At 47.1% G+C, this 16,650-nt stretch overlaps 1 protein-coding gene across 1 annotated transcript; it reads right to left on the minus strand.

The window, feature by feature from the left end:
* Positions 1-7,982: 7,982 nt before the first annotated feature.
* On the minus strand, positions 7,983-16,197 carry OSR1 (odd-skipped related transcription factor 1). The gene is made up of 3 exons (XM_074578366.1): positions 15,828-16,197; positions 9,788-10,480; positions 7,983-9,220 (listed from the first exon to the last, which is right to left on the minus strand). The coding sequence occupies exons 2-3, from the start codon at positions 10,432-10,434 to the stop codon at positions 9,085-9,087; spliced, it is 783 nt and encodes a 260-aa protein (XP_074434467.1). The 5' UTR covers positions 10,435-10,480; positions 15,828-16,197; the 3' UTR covers positions 7,983-9,084.
* Between the last annotated feature and the right edge of the window lie 453 nt (positions 16,198-16,650).

The following is a 16,650-nucleotide window of genomic DNA, read 5'->3' on the forward strand; positions in this document are numbered from 1 at the left end:
ATATAATAGGTGTTTCCCCCAAACTCAGAAGGTACAAAATCCCCACCTTGTAAGTAATACAAGATCTCAGTAAAAAAGACAAAAGGTCTTAAACTATTATGTGCCAGAGGAAAAGAGCAGGTGGATCACAGGAATTCTACGTAAATGGCACCAAGCACTGAGTCCTCCTTGCTGACTATTTTCTACCGAGTGAAATCTTTGCAGGAAGTTAGTGTTGTTTCCATAGTGCGATAATCGGGCTGATACCAGTTCAGTGGAAAGGTTGTGTTCAGGGATATTAACAACTCCATCTGCTTTCCCCTTCTATTTTCCCCAAATGATGCAATTGCTTTTATTATGTTTTATGTAGTTTATATATTTGATTAGGTACACTGGGAAGTTAAGGCAACTCTGAGCCATTCATTTAAACATTTCCTTTGCGGTGCAGGAAAAAGGGAGTTTGAAAACACTGTGTCACTATGAATGTTCTTCCTTCCCCATTTTGAAAATCTAGTTTTCCTTTTTGCAGCACTTTGAAATAGGCTTATTAATCCACTGAGGGAAATAAACAGCTGGAAGTAAACATTTCCCAACTGCTGGAGAAATACTAACTGTTTCCTAAGCCATATCCAAGCGGTCACCAAATAAATGCATAAGGGAAAACCAGTTCTTGGCCTGGACCTATGCCTGTGCTAATGAAGAAATCAACAGTAGAGGGCTAGCTGAGTCATTCTTCTTTAAGGATCATCAAATATCCAGCTTCTTAATTATTTATTGGTTGCTAAGACCAGCAGCCAACAACCATGCTCAGAGCTGTACAGGGTAGTCTTCACCACACAGTCTAAATTTGGCATACCAACACTATCCAGCAACTCACTAGATGCTCAGTAGACATCCAGCAATGCACTTGATGGGTGGTGAAAGCCAGAGCTGCTTGTAAAGTGCTAGAGAAGTTATTTTCCAAGAGAAGTGCATTTTAAGGAAGAACACGAGGAATAGTACACAATAGGCACCAAAAGAATTGACTGACAGTTCAAAGGAAAGTGGTGAAAGATGTTCTTGAAGGTCTGTGATTTCTCCTTGAGCCACAGATTATGGTATTTTTCATGTCCTTTTCAAGAACACTTACATAAATCGAGTTTCATGTGTGTAAAGAAATGTTAGGGAGAAGAAGCTGTAAGCCCATAGCCAATATAGTTTTACACATAATACAAAACTTTCTGTCTAAAGTGGAAAAAAATAATCTTGGGTGCAAGAAGGAATTTCGATAAAGTTCAGATAGAACAATTCCAAAACAAAAATAAAGAAGCGTGTAATTAGCTGTCCTGTCACCATGGTCAGTTAAAATGAAACTCACCCCACATGAAAAAATCCATCCTTAAGGCCTCAGGACAGTATGGCCAGCCACACTAACCCATGAGCACATCCCAGTGAGACCAGCTGAGTGTCAGACCGGAAGAGTCACCAGCGTGAGGCTGCAGGTGGTCTCTGTACACAGCAGAGACAACCAGCAGAGAGGAAATCCTGCAGGACAGAGGAGGCTCTGCCTGGAGGACTGAAGTAGACTCAGCAGCCTGTGTAATTTTGGGAAGAAACATGGGGGGTTGTTCTTTGTAAGGTTTGAGAGTTCAACTAATAAGGGATGGAAGACACTGAAAGAGACTTCTCCTGAGCAGAGCAAGAGTCTCACAGCCCTATAGAGTTGGGTATCGCTGACATCCTGCCTTATTCTCTGAAGTACAGTACGGTCCTTCCTCTGGAGTGTGTCTGACCAGCCTCACTGGCTATGGCAGGTGAGGAAGGACAGCAGGATCATGAACACACTCATCAGTATGTGGTTATTCCCTAAGGGTAGCATTTAGCACACAGACCCCTCCTACCTAATATAACTTTAGATGAGATCTGCTCTCACCTACTTTAATGTTTCCTTATTGGGAAGTTTTCTCCTCTGCTTTCTGAAAATGTACCTGAGATTTTTCTGTAGCCTGATGCTGAACTCCTGGAGAATAAATAGATAAAGAAAAAGCCTCAAAAGAATTTACGAGACATATATAAACTGAAATATCTTCACATACGTTTGGAAGAAAGCCATGCTATGTCTGGACAACTCTTGAGTGGAAAAAAAGTTGTTAAATAGATTAATCATTCACCCATAATATGTGATTCGAGCAGCCCCGGTTAGAAGCCGAAAGGCCAGAAAGAGAAAAGGTGTCATGATGAGAGAAGGGAGGTAATTATGTGGTTGTTTGGAACAAGGGAAGGAAGCAAGAAGATGAAGAGATGAATTAATTCAGAGACTCCGAGACAGACTTATTTGTGGTGAATTTCGTTCTGGAAGAAACTAACTTGAACTTGATGCAGAAGGCGAAAGGCTAGCCAAAAAAAGGCCAGATTGAAATAGAGTCAACAGGTCCAGTGATGCGACAAATAAAATTACAGTTGCAGCAATACGTGGGCAAACTAAAATGGAGCTGAATAAGAGGCAGAAATACAAATTGAGAAATTAGATGGGCAGGGCAAGAACTCTAGCAATACTGAGGAATGAAAAAGAAGACAGAAAGAAGTATTAATGCATGCAGGAGGAGAGGCGTGTATTGCCTGAGAAATAAGGATTGAAGAAGAAAAAAAAAACACAGGAAAACTGGGTATGAGTTCTCTGGTACAAGCCAATATACCTGTTGAAGAGACAGTAACAATTTTCTCTTCAATTTACCCTAGTATGAAATACAGAAAAATAGGGACAGAAGACAAAATAGTGAAGTGAAACTTAGGAAAAGTAAATATAGACAAAAAGTGATAGTGGGTCTCAGCATTGTGGATTTTGTGGCTGCAGCAAAACCATCAGTAGGCTTTATTTTCTTCTCACAACTTCTGCTGTAAAGCTAGAATAGCTTAACTTGATTCAGCCAAGTCAAATTGCTGTAAAAGAGATGAACAAGCCCATCAACTTAGATTTCATTATTCCACACATATAACGTAAAAATATTGAAAATCAAATGCAAGTTCCATCACCAAAGACATAGTAAAGACAGAAGGGAAGTTAGAAATCAAGGAAACAGATAATACATTCATCCCTTGGAAAATAGTTGAGATGCCTCATATGACCAGAGTGCGTATTCTGCTACCCAAACTTAGCAATAAAGTTCTCTAACTGTTCAAGTTGACTTGCTCCTTAAAGGTACAATAAGAATGCAGAATCAATAGACCTTGCAAAGAATTTAACTCATTAGTGGTGACAAGTTCTGTAGACAAACTTTTGCTAATCAGTGCCACTGATCAAATTATTGTTTTGCTTTATTTTTTCAATAGCTTCTGTGTCAGGAACTGTAATACTAGTACAAACATTTTTATATGTTTGATGCAATATCAGACTCCAATAAAGCACAAGCATAAAGTGTAGGGGGAGTCAGCATGAGTAGCCAAGGCACAGGCAGAGGAAGGAACAACCCTTTTTAGTGATTTACTATGTTCTCGTCAGGTATAACTGGCAGTGGAATTGGAGACCCAGTGAGCAGTCTACAGGGAGATGGCTGGAAGTGGCAGAGCCGCATGAGCATGACAGGGATTCTGGAACAGCTTGGCCTAATAAAGGTCAAAGTCAAAGAGCTTCAGCACAGCACCGTGCTGAAGCCACTGTTCTGCTTGCAGGCCTCATGCCAACATCCCTGCAGGGTGCTGCCCTGCGTCATGTAAACACGTCTGCTGGGTATCCGAGGCACGGTGCTGCACTGAGTGGTATGGGCAAATAAAACGTTTCATCGAAAGCTATGAACACTTTGGGGCAGCTGGGTGTCAGTTGTTTTTTTTAAAAATTCTGCTGGAGGATGAGCACACTTCAGCTGCTCCTTGAGTTTAAATAAGGTAAACTTGACGGTGTAAAACAGGTCAATGGCTTAGTTTGTGTCTCCCAGACTCAGAAGTGATTCTTTCTAATACAAGGAAAGCTTCCTTCACTGCTGCAGCTCTCTGAGCAGTTAAATATGCATGTGGCCAAACTCAGTCCTCGTAAAACCCAATTGACTTCATTCAAAAAACTCCTATAAAGATGACTGATGTCATTGGAGTCCCACCAGGGATGAATTTGGCCCATGCCATTCCTCCTGTTTAGTCATTGGATAGGAATGTGGAGAAGAAATGCATGCTGGGCTCTAGGACTCCATCTCTCAACAAAACTGCCAGGGCTGAAAAAGAATTACACGTGAATATAAATTTGTCTTGCACACTCCATTAGATCTCTCAAATCAGCCACCGCTTTCAGCTTCCCAGGTACAAATCAGAATATCTCCTTTCACTGCTGAGGGCTGAGCAGGAGTTTCTACACAAGTGTGCCAGGCCTCTTGGGAGCAAAAGCAGCAGCATTATCCCAATTTACAGATGAAGAAACCAAAACAGGGAGCTGAAGTGATTTGCTTCAGCTCACATGTGGTGACAGAGGTAGAAGAGGTATTGAAACTTAAGTACTTATGGCTCCTCGCCACTTAGGCCGTGTATTCCTGTGATATATCCTTTTAATTTCCCTCTCCTTTCCCCATCTCCCTTCTCCCCTGCCCCCAACCCCATCAACATTGTCTGTAGCCACACAACTGGGAAGCTGGGATTAATCCATCCCTAGGGAAACTGGGATTAATATACAACTCATGCGGAACCTTTAAAAACCCAATGATTTGTGGTTCCCTTTTCAGAGGCACATGTAATCCACAGCTGAAAAGTAACTATTTGCTGTTCCAGTGCACATTCTGAGAGAAGCTTTTGCTCTGTTTTATGAATGTACACTGAAGACCCCATCTGACAGGATTTCTTCCTGCATCAACAAAAAAAACAGGCTGAGTAGGCTGTGCAGAATCAGGCTCTTGTGGAGTAGTAACAGTTTATGGGCAGAAAAAGAATGACTGGAATGCGAAGGGGGGGAAAAGAGAGAGAAAGATGTGCCAAGACATCTTTACATTTTCTCTTGTAACTGGAAATGGTTAAAAAAAAAAAAAAAAGACAAAAAAAATCTGTGTTTCCCTTGTAAATCTTGCAGGACGAGACAACTAGAGTCAGGTGCCCTGGTTTTTACTCTTGCAAACTCCCATTCAGTGATGTTTTTATGATGAAAATGCAAAATTTAAAGCAACTGTGAAAACAGAATCAGCTCTCGATTGGCAGACAGAGGCCTAAGTAAGTTTTATTCACTGCATGAATGTCAGATTAAAACACATGCAAAGAGAGAAAAGAAAAAGAAAGTAAGGAGAGGTAATTAATCATTTAAATTATTTGTGATCCTGATTCAAAAGGCACATTTCACGTCTAATTCCTTTCATTTATTTTGGGAGTTAGTACGAGTTATCTCTTCGGGCTGTCATGATTTCATCTCTTCTTTGCTTTCCTTGGAATCACTGAACTGATACTGCCTAGCAAAATTGAAAACACTGGGGGGAACAGGCGAACTGTTCACCAGTGCAGCTGAGAGCATGACCAGAGAGATAGCCTTTGTTTGCACGAGGTCGAAAGCGGCCTTCTGGGAAGAGGAAATACACTCACATATATGAGCAGTACAAATGACAGACATTAAGAGGCTGTGTGTGCATCCTGTGCTCAATATGTACACATAGTTTTAATACATCTGTAATTCTGATTATGTCAATTCTGGGGATTTTTTTTTTTATTTGCACATAAAATTACATGTCCAAGGAAATTCTTGGCAGGCAGATCATCAGGCTTCAGCCTTTACAAATGAAACGCTTCTCATGCCCAGCTGGGAGGAGCAGTTTCTCCACCTTTGCGACCCTGCAGTTATAATGGTTCCCAGGAACCAGTAACTGACACGGTTTCTTACCTCGCCATGGGTGTTTCAGTATGCCAGTGTTAAGGAGATGGTGGAGCAACCGTGGGAAAGCCTCCGTGGAGTGATCCTCCCTGCATCCCTTCCTCCCTTCCTTTGGACCCGACTCGGATTTCTGCCTCGTAGTCACGACCTCTTTAAAACGACAGGCTCTGAGCGACAGAGCCCTTCACTTTCTCCCTCCACGACAGGACACCGGGAGCATCCCTATTCCTTTACTCTGTGCCACGAATGACACAAGAGGGACGGGGAAGTTCATCGAGGATTTTATCTCCTAAATTCCCTTTAGAAGAAATACACGGCGCGGGGGGGAGTGGACGACCCAGCCCTTAGGCGGGTGGTTCACGCCGTGTCGGTGCTGGAGGCTGCAGGTCCCTCCTCGGAGAGGCGCGGAATGCCGTGCCCCTTGTCCCGGCGGCCGCGCACGCCGGCGGCTGCCGGGGACCGCCCGGCGCGCTGGCGGGGGCGGGTGGCCTTTTCCAAGGAGAGCTCTGGAGGCAGCGACCCGCGCGGGCTGAGGCGGCCGCTCCCGCTGGGCTTGCGCAAGGCGATGGAGCTAAACCCCAACGGAGGAGCCGGGTTTGCGTGGGGGGAACCTTCAGAGGCAGCGCAAATTGCCCCCGAGAGACGCTGCCGAGAAAAGGCAGCCCGATTTCGGGTCGGCAACGCGTAGGCTAGCGCAGCAAAGGGATTCTCCTTGCTCCTGCCGGCCTCAGCGCAAAACGCGCCCGGCGGAGCGCCGCGCAGAGCTCCGCGCTCGCCCCACGGTGTCGCAGCGCGGAGGGCCAGCCCAGGCGTGGGTGATTGCACGCCCGCGCCCCTTGCTTGTACCGAGAGGTTGGTTTTCAGATGCCTTTTAAGACAAAACTAAAAAGCCTTTACGCGGCGTGGGACGCGAGTGGCGGGTGGGAAGCAAAGCGAAAAAAAGCAAGCCGGCTTCAAACTCTGCCCGTTGTCCCAGCCTCCGGAGCGGGATGGACGCAGAGGTGTCATCTGGGCACCCTGCGCTTCCCAAGGGCCTTCCCACGCTGAAGGTGGACTCCGCAGCAAGTGCGTTTGAATCAGTTACGATACACTCAAATCGGTGTCCAATAAAAAAAAGAAGGGGGAGAGAGGTTTCTCCCCCTCTCCCCTCACATTAAACGACTTGCAACCGCAACTTTTCCCCTGTCGTTGATAGGATTCCTTGACCAAATAAAGAAATATTTTCTAAAAGCGGAGCGGGGAAGGCGGGAAAAGGAACCGCTTTGGACCGAGCGGCTTTTGCGGCGTCAAAGCATCCGCGCTTCGGCCGCGCAGGAACCGTGGGCTCGGTCCGATGTGACTAGGGACGCGTCGCCGAGCTAATTTGCGGGAGGCTTTTCTTATCGCGGGGGGCACTGGCTTGTGGAGGCGCGGGGGAGAGGGTTTTGGTTTTGCCGAGGGGACGAGAAAGGAGGGCAAGAGGCGCTTCAAAGGCTCAGGCAGATCCCCCAGCCCTAAGCGCTCTCCCCCGTCTCCATCCAAAGCGGTTTCGCAGTGGAATAAACATCTCTGATCTAAGACAGCTGCCGGGAATCAAAGGCCGCCCCATCAGCGCTGAACCGGCCGAAGATGCGACTGAAAAATGCCCGCTCCTGACAAGTGAAGGGAAGGCTGTGCGAAGGCGGCTCTCCCCGCAGCGCCTTCAGGCTGTGAAAGCAGCAACAGTTTGCCCATTATTCATCTGATTTGTTTTATAACACTCCTGACACCTAATCTTATCAGCTAATACCCAAGATTTAGTTACCCAAGACGATTTTTTTTTTCCACACTAGCAGCAAAATTATTTGACTCCCTGCAGATCTGTTTACTTTTGTCAGCCTCAAAAAAAAAAAAAAAAAAAAAAAAAAGGAAAAAATAAAAAGGACAGAAAAATAAAAAGGATAAAAAGGAAGAGAGGAAGGGGAAAACTTATGCATAAGGGAAAGATCCAGACTTTCCAAGGCTGGTAGAAACGAGCAGTGAGGAAATGCCAAGTTAAGTTAAAAAAAAAAAAAAACACACACAACACAGCAACAACCAAAAAAAGCTCAAAAAAACCAAAACAAAAACAAACAAACAAACAAAGAAAAAAAAGACCCTTTCTGAATATTGACAGAGAGGGTTTGCTAGGGAAAAGACCAGAAACCAAATGAACACGTGTGTAGTCCATGCAGACTTGCCTGTAAAATAACGATTTATTTTAATACTTAAAAAACACACACAATCCAGTGATAAATGTCAATTACCAATAATCAGCATAAAGTGCCAAACAGCCATACAACTTTTTTTTTTTAATAAACAAAACTTATTGGAATGTCTCTTAATTTGAATACACTGTTCAGAAAGCCAGCATTTAAAAAAAATACGCTCTCAGGTTGAGATTTGTTCTCTCTCATCAGGACGCACGAAGACTTTAAAGTACCACTAAAACCACGTTGTGCATACCGTCGGTTTGACATATTGCCATCTTTCTTCCCTCTGGGTTTTTTTAAATAAGTCCACAAGTTACAAACCTCCTCACAGCGCACTAGACCACAAGGCCAAAAAAATCGGTCTCCATGTCCCATGAACACTGATTTATCCCACACACCGGGGACCCGCAGGTCTAAGATCTGGATGCATTTTCTAGCACACAATAGGACTCCTCACTTGAGAGATTTAGATCATTTCCAAATATTAATTTTCTTCTCCTTTTAAGAAAACAAACTAGCAAATGAGATTTGCAAGTTGCCCTTCTCCTTGTCCTAATGGTGCTGTGATGAGAAACCACCGTTTCAGTTCTTAATCGTCTTCTGGAACTCTCTGTATTTCCTGAAGTGTAAAAATAAGAAGCTTTATACAGTCAAAAAAAAAAAAAAAGTATAAAATAAGAGGTTGGGTTTTTTTTTTAAAAAAAAAAAAAGTAATACTTTTGGAAGCTACAATTTTGGGGCTCTTTGTTGGGATTCGGTGGGGGGGGGAATTGTGGGTTGTTTGGTTTTCAAGAGATTCCTGTCCAACACGTGAGCACCACCTTTTGGCATAAAGTTTATCAAAGCCACACAAGTCAGCTAGCACTCTCTGCATCATTCATGTATATTTTAAATGCAAAATAATCTTTTCACCCACAACTTAAGAAGTCAGTTGCTTGGGCAGTTGGGGGGGTGGATTTTGCTCTTTTTAAAGTACAAACAAAAACAAAACACAAAGTTCAGTGCTCCCGTCCTGAAAGTTTTGTTTCTGCTTCTGGTTTTGGTGTAAAGTCTGAAGGGGAGGAAAAGTTCATAGAAGCTGGAGATTCAGCACTTAAGTTTGGCAGGTTTCAGTTCCTTTACTTGCGTGTGCAGTGTCTTGTGGACAGCTAGCGTTCTGGACTGGCAAAATCCTTTCCCGCATTCTTGACACTTAAAAGGCTTTTCTTTAGAATGGATATATCTAGGGAGAGAAAAACAATCGAGATGTCAGAAATAACCGGCCTGAATTCAGCACTGACCTACCTGACAGAGAACACACTGGAGCTATTTACACCTACTGCTGAAACCGCGAGTGCCAGCGTGCGGCACGCGGGCGATCATCCATACGCGTGTGTGCAAGAAGAAAGGGGGGTGTCAGAGGCTTACAAGGATGCCTTTCGTAGAGATAAAGAGCTTCTCTCTAACTTTGGGGTCATCAGGCTACGTGTCTTCATGACACTTCTGAACGATCACAAAGGCAGAGGACATAAGACGATGCAAACGGAGGGTGAAAACGTCTGTGGAAGCTAAGGAGGAGGCTGCGCAAGTCATTTTTGCAGGGTGAGGGAGTACAACAACAGGTCTGTCTTCCAAAATGAGTTATCTGGGCTCTTCCACCAGCAGTCGGCAGAGGAAAACCTAGAGGGAAAGCTGCCGGCCAGCCAGGAACGTGACCTTTCGTACAAGCACCTTCCTGAGTCTAGGTGGCTAACCGAGAGAGTACAGATACACACAGAAAAAGGGACAGGAAGAGAAGAATAGTCGTTACCTGTGATCCCTCAGATGATCCTGTCTTCTGAAGGCCTTGTGGCAAATGTCACAAGTGTAGGGCCGTTCATCGGTATGGGTTCTTTCATGGATCAAAAGGTTGTAGGACTTGGTGAAGTGCCTGCCACAGAATTTACACACGAACTCCTTCTTGGTTTTGGATGGTAACCTTCCCCGTGTGGGTTTCTTCTCTGGAGAGAGTTTAGTCACCTCAAGCAAAGACCCCAGCCCTGGGGGTGAGCCCTGATTGTCTGCCTGTCCCAGTTTAGAGTGGTCCTCTTGTGTGGCAGCCACTGCTAAGTTGGCAAAGTCGAAGCGGGGTTTGGCTTTGAGGGTCACATTGGCGGCCTCTTGCTTGGGCTGGATGACATGTGGGAAGAGCGGGAAGGTCGGCAGCTGGAACCGTGCATCCACCAGGCTTGACACGCTGGGCACTTTGGAGAAAGAGGAACGGGGCAGATGCATGGCCGGGTACCCCAAAGTCCACTGGTGCAGGTGTACGGCGTGCAGGGCGCTGAAGCCATAGAGGTTGGAGAGGTGGTCAGAGGGCACGGCGGGCAGCCCGTTGAACGCTTGCAGGAAGGAGTAGTTGGTGAGCTGGAGGGAAGGATGGATAGGCACTGGGGCCGGCAGTGTCTTACTTCCCATGGTGGCCGCTCAGGAGGAGGATTTTGGGAACAGGGGAGGAAAAGATCTGAAAAATAAAGATGGAGGGGGGAAGAGGGAGAGGTGCATTTATATGAAGGTAAAAGTAGAGGGAATTTCTCACCTCATCCCTCATTAACACCCTTCTCCAAAGCCACAGGAGAAGGCTGCCTTGGATTTGGAGAGGCCTGACCAGGTCTTGGCTGCGAGCGTATCCCTCTAGACTCTCCATCTCCCCGTCCCTTGCACACAAAAGTTGTACCCCATCCACAATCATTCACACACCCCCCAACAGCATCCCTGTGCTAGGTAGACCTCCAATGATTCTCTGTACAGGGACAGCAAAGAGATGCCATTTTGGCCCGCAAAGCTCAGGCTTCTCCCATGGAATTTAAAATCCCTTCCTGGGCACCCTCAGCCTTTAGAAAATAGTGGGATACTGCTCGCTATGTCTGTCCATGAAAACTGCCTTTAGCCCTGACCCTTGAGTTGACGTGGGGAGAAGGTGCAGAGAGCTCACTGCCCCTGGGCCGCTCAGCTCCCTGCGGTCTGGCCCCAGCCAAGCCTCTGCCTCTGGGGTGGTGGAGGCAGTTGGGTGCTCAGAACTGCACATCGTCCCTCATTCAAAAAAGAAAATACGCAATTTTTTGGGGGGGGGGAGGAATACCAGCCAACAGCCTTCCCTCTTATGTACTGCAAAAAAGAAATGGGAAAATGCTGAGTTTGGGTGACAAATCTGAAGTGCCATTTGTTCTCCCCAGGGGGAAGTGCCTGGCTTCAAGCCCACATCCTAATCTAGGCAATTGCTTAATTAGAACCCTTCAAAAGGCAAAAAAGCGAGGGCTTGAGGGACCCTTCCCATGGGGACACCCAGCCCACCAGCTGCAGGGCCGCAGGGCTGCAGCCCTTCCCTGGCCTGGCTGCCAACACTTTGCTCTGCGTTTCAGGGTCCCACCAAGCCCCCAGCCTCTCCTCTGGGCCAGATCCCTACCCGTTCCACCCCACAAGGCGAAAGAGAAAATGCTACCAGGCAGCAGCATCGAGGCGCATCTGGCCCTGCCTGCAAATTCAGCCCCGGCTGCTGTCAACCATTTGGCAGGCGATGCCTCCCGAGGGCTAATGGTGGGGACGCAGCTTCCCCTCTTTGTGGGTGCGAGACAGCACCCACAGCTTTCGGAGGCGTCACATCCCTGCAGCCCAGGGAGCCTCCGCCTGACCCCACAGCCCAGATCTTATACTCATTTTCCCCCCAGCCAGCTCTGGGATTTGCCCTCAGTGGGGATGTTCTCCATCAGGATCCCCATAGGATCCCCGTAGAGTCCACACAGTGTGCTCATGAGATCCCCACAGGTTTGTTGCAGGGTTCCTGCAGGATCCACATAGGATCCCCACAAGATCCTGGCAGGATCCTCGCAGAACTCAGCCTGCAGGGTCACTTCATCCCCACGTGAAGAGTGAAGGCCCTTTGGAGAAAAGCAGGCAGCAAAGTGCTGCAGAGCAGTAATTGTCCCTCTGGGTTGGAGGGGTGGAAACTGGTGGCAGAAGAGGTCTAAAGACCAGGGAAACAAATCTGATTTATATGTGGGCTGTTGCCTGGACCGAGGAGCTGTGGCTGGGAGGGTGTGAGAGGGAGAAGTTTACTCTGAGCAGCTTTATACGCTGGGTCCACCTTTCACACCACTTTACATAAATCAGCAGCAGGAAGAGAGACCCAAACCTAAGAGGAATTCCATCGCAATGACCCAGAATAAGAGATTGTGACATTTTGCCTTTTTTAATTGGATACATTTTGGATCGTGGCTGATTGAAAAATGCACACATTGCGTTCTCTTCCCTTTTCCCTCCTTTTTTTTTTTTTTTTTTTTTTAACTATTTAGGGACAATGAGTCAACTGGACTGTTTTGCTGTTCAAATGGGGAAATGCTTTTTATTTTGTTAGTGCTGCCTATACGCTAGGCGTGTCCACTTCGAAGCAGAAATGCCTCAATCGATGACCCCAAGAGCAAAGTACGTGGAAAACACTCTTGGCCGGGCACCTGAAATGTCTGTTTCTGTCTGTCACAACGGCTCTGTGTCTATTTTCCTCTCTAGGTAGCCCTAGATCTCTGAAGCGTGAAGCATGCTATTGCAAACTGAGTTAATTTCTGGGCTTAACCCCCTTTCTTTCTTTGTATCCTTAGAAAACATTTAATACGGAATATATAAGCAAAAATCTACTATGCCAATTTGGGTAAATTCTTGCTTGATAACATTTAAAAAATTCTCTTTCGATTTCCCTGATGAAGAAGGGGGCAGAAACCGAGGAGAAATACAGTCGGGTCATAACAGCATCTATTGCGCCTGCGGTTTTTTGCTAGAGCAATTTTACTATTTTTCAAAAAAAAGAAAATTAAAAGGAAAAGAAAGAAAACAGGGGGAAAAGAAATAGAGGGGAAAAAAAAAAAGAATAAGAAAAGGGGAGGTGGGAGTAGAATGTTCACGTTACTACAAGTTTATTGGCGCTTTTCCAGAAATGTAAGCTACACTTTTGCTCCGTGCGACCGGGATAGTCAAAAATATAGCTGAAGAGCAGACTATTTCATAAAGAAGTCCCCTCTTTTCGGGACATCAAAGCGAACGTGTTTCACGGCACAGTAACTCTCCGCTCTCCCGCTTGCCCGCAGGGAGATCAATGTTTCTTTGATTTCGGTGTCACCTCCACCTTTAATTCTGTTTCGTGTAAACAGATCGTTATCGGGGCTCCTTTTTTATTTTTATTTTTTTAAAGAAGAAGACCCCGCGAGTTCTCTGCTTGAATTCCCCCATCACAATAAAACTGTGCGGGGTTTTCTTTTTTAACACAAACTAGCTCGGTGAGTAATTAAGAACAAACCTCTTGTGTTCTGACTGAAACAAAACCCACTCATGCCAAGATAAATTTACCCTGCAAAATAGGATCATAAACTTGAAAGTCTACATCTGTCTCCAGCTTTCTTACCCTTTGTCCTGTTTGAAGATACGATAATGCTATTGTCCAGTTGCCATTGTCTTGAAACCATTGTAATCTTAACCTTCCAGATTAAATTCTACCTCCCCTACACGCCAAAAAATGAAAAAGAAAAACCCAGACGGCTTTTTGCTGGTAGCATAGCAAGGGGGGGAAACTACATGGATTTTTAAGGAATCTTGTGGCTAGTCGGTATTTTTCCTTTCTACCTTGAATTATCAATTTCCGATGTGTCCTTTGAAAGGGATATTTGTTACATTAAATACCTGACTCATAAATAATGAGGTTTGCTAATTAGTTCCACATGGGAGAATGAAGGAGGTAAATTACCCTGAGAACGTTGCTTATTTTTACAAACATGATAAAGTAGTGGGCATAAAATGCTGCATTCTTGGGATAGCCTCAAACTGCAGCAATCAGATTCATCTGTCAAAAAAAGTCCCCCTGTTTTGCCTGAATCTTTTAAAGTTTGGTAGTCCTGTCCTTTCGGCTGTATCGCATCGGTGTGCAACATTTTGCCACCAGGTCGGCTACTTATTTTGTCCCCTTTGAGGGGAAGAGATTTTCCCTTCCTATCAGTTTAAGCGAGGAAATAGAGCTTACAATTTATCTGTGTTTGGAAAATTAACTGGAAAGGAATAAAATTGCCCTTTCGCTTCGCATTATTCGAGCGTGGTGCTCTTGAGGAATAAAGTGCATTGTTCAGCACAGATTTATTCAAAGTATTAACGAAGTGTGCAGAATCTATTAAAGCAGGTTTATTCGGGGCTAATTGAGCGTGAAAGAGTTAATTGCTAACATTAATGAGGACTGGAAGGACTCAGTCAGCATATGCCTTGGATATCTCCGCTCAATCCTTATAAAATCATCATTCACGTTTTATCACGAAATCGGTGTTGACAAGTTCCTCCAGACCACCGTTGCGAACGCGGCGGATTTTAATCTCGCAATAATAGTAATAATAATAATAAATAACCGGGTTCCAACTGCACCAGAGATCCCTACGCTACCCGGGGTAGCATTTATCCGAAACAACAACAACAAAAATATGCCCGGGCCCGGCTCCCGGCGGGACCGTGGCGAGGAGGGCCACGGGCGGGCTCGCCGGGCGGGAGGCGGCGCGGGTGGGTGCCGGCGGGGCGGCCGCAGGGACCAGGCTCCTCAATCCTCTCCCTGCAGAAGTTTTTAGGTTGGTTTGGGGGCGGTTTGCCTGTGGTTTTGTTTTGTTGTTTTTTGGCTGTTTTTTTTTTAATCCCCTCGGGTGTAAAAAGGCTCCCGGCAGAAGATGCATTCTCGCTCTCTCCCCAGAGAAACGCCCGGTGCCTTCCCCTGCGCACGAATAAATCGTCCTTCCTCTCTCCCGGCGGCAGGAAGGATTCCTTCCCTCTGTCCTCCTTGCTTCCCACGGCCACAACGCGCACAGCCACGGTGGCAAAACCTTTGGGGTGACACCCCCGCGGGGCCCCGCAGCGCGTCCCCGGCCCGTCCGTCCCGCAGCCGGGCTCCCGCCGCGGAGCGGAGCAGCGCGGTGCTGCCGCCACAGGATCCCCCGGCTCAGCGCTAATTTAAAGCTTGGCCCTTTTTCTCAGTTGGCTTCGGATTTACTAAACTGGACCTCCTATGCACCTGTCCGGGACGCGGCTCTCACCCTCCTGCCCTGCTCGCGTTTGATCGGGTAATTCCCGCAGCGCGACTGTAAGCTCCAAAATGCTCCATTTTTACAGTTTCCCTCCCAAAAGCCAACTATAACAACTATACCCTAATCCTCGGCTTTGCACTGACACTTTATAGGCTCGGCCTGGAGAGAAGCTCGGTCTCTTCCTGCGCTGAACTTGTTTTGATCCATTCAGACAAATATGAACACTAGATTAATTTCTGTTATGGCCTTGGGAGGAAACAGAGGCGGCTTCTCGGACCCTAAAACACTAAAAATGGAGTAGAACAGAAAGAAGGAAAGAACAGAAAGAGAGAACAGAAACAAGAGAAAGGGAAAGAAAATGAAAGAAAAGGAAAGAATAGTGGAGAAAAGCTGAACCTTCAAGTCCATAAAGGGCATTCAGGCTTCTGGTTTGCAGATCGTATGTGTCATTTTTAGCTCGGGTTAAAGACACGGGTCCTCCGCAAGGGGGGATAAACAACTTTGGAAGGGGAAGACAAATCTTTAAATAGCAGCAAAATATCCGAGCCCCATGTGAAGGCTTCCCCCAGCCCTCCGCCCGCCCCGAGGAGAGCAGTCTTCCTCACGTGAGCCACAATTTCCCCACTTCTGCACCATCCAGGGGATGGTGGGAGGGGATGGGGGTAAAGAAAGAAAAGAGGGAGAGAAAAGGAGGTGTTTGGATCGATATCCCCAACCCCTGAGGCTTGGCAAAACAAAAACCAAACAAAATGAGTTATTCTTTTTATTTACCTAATCCCGATCTGTGCTCCACCGCTGGCAGCAGTTAAAAGATCCTGGGCTAAATTGGAGTTGGTAAAATAAAATAATGGGGAAAAAATAGTAAAAAAAAAAAACAAAAAAAAAAACAGGTTGGGCTAGGTCACTGTCTCTGCCCTGGGGGGCACAGCTCTCTCCCCACTCCACCCCACTGCTCCTCCAGCGGGTACAGGCAGATCCGAACGAGCAGCGGGGCCAGGCGTCCAGGTGCTCTGGCTGATGGGGACGGAGGTGCTCTGTCGCCTCCTCCTCCTCCTCTTCCTCCTCTTCCTCCTGCTCCCGGCGCCGTCTGCCTCTGCCGGAGTGCAAACGCGCCCGGGAGCAGCCGAGCTCAGACTGAACCGATCCCTTCCCTCCAGCCTCCTCCTTATTTCAACCCCCCCTCCCTCTCAGCTCCCCCCTCAACCTCCCACCAGACTCCGGGCATGCGCAGGCGGGGAGAAAGTTTTCTGGCTGGGAAGAACCAACTTTTCAACCCGCTTCTCCTGGAGGCGCAGCAGCCGCGGGGCTCGCAGCCCGCAAACGTGTGATCTTGTCCCCCGCCACCACCGCCCCGCCCGGCTCCCGCAGCCTCCCCCGGGGCATCTCCCCGGGGTCCCGGCGGCGGAGCGGCCTCCCGTGCGGTGTGTGTGGGGTCCCGGTGGAGCTCCGCGGAGGAGGAGCGCGCTCCGGGAGAGAGAAAGCCCGGCCCGCTTCTCCGCACCGCTCCGCATCGCTCCGCACCCGGCTGGCCGCGCCGAGCCGCGGGACGGGACTCACCGGGACCTGCCCAGGGAGGCAGCGGGAGAAAGGCAGG

The sequence above is a fragment of the Larus michahellis genome, chromosome 3 (assembly GCF_964199755.1).
Source record: "Larus michahellis chromosome 3, bLarMic1.1, whole genome shotgun sequence".
NCBI lineage: Eukaryota > Metazoa > Chordata > Aves > Charadriiformes > Laridae > Larus > Larus michahellis.

Coding starts and splice junctions, on each gene's coding strand:
- OSR1 (XM_074578366.1), bottom strand. CDS start 10,434: ATGGGAAGTAAGACACTGCCGGCCCCAGTGCCTATCCATCCTTCCCTC. Junction 9,221..9,787: donor GATCATCTGAGGGATCACAG/GTAACGACTATT, acceptor TTCTCTCCCTAG/ATATATCCATTCTAAAGAAA.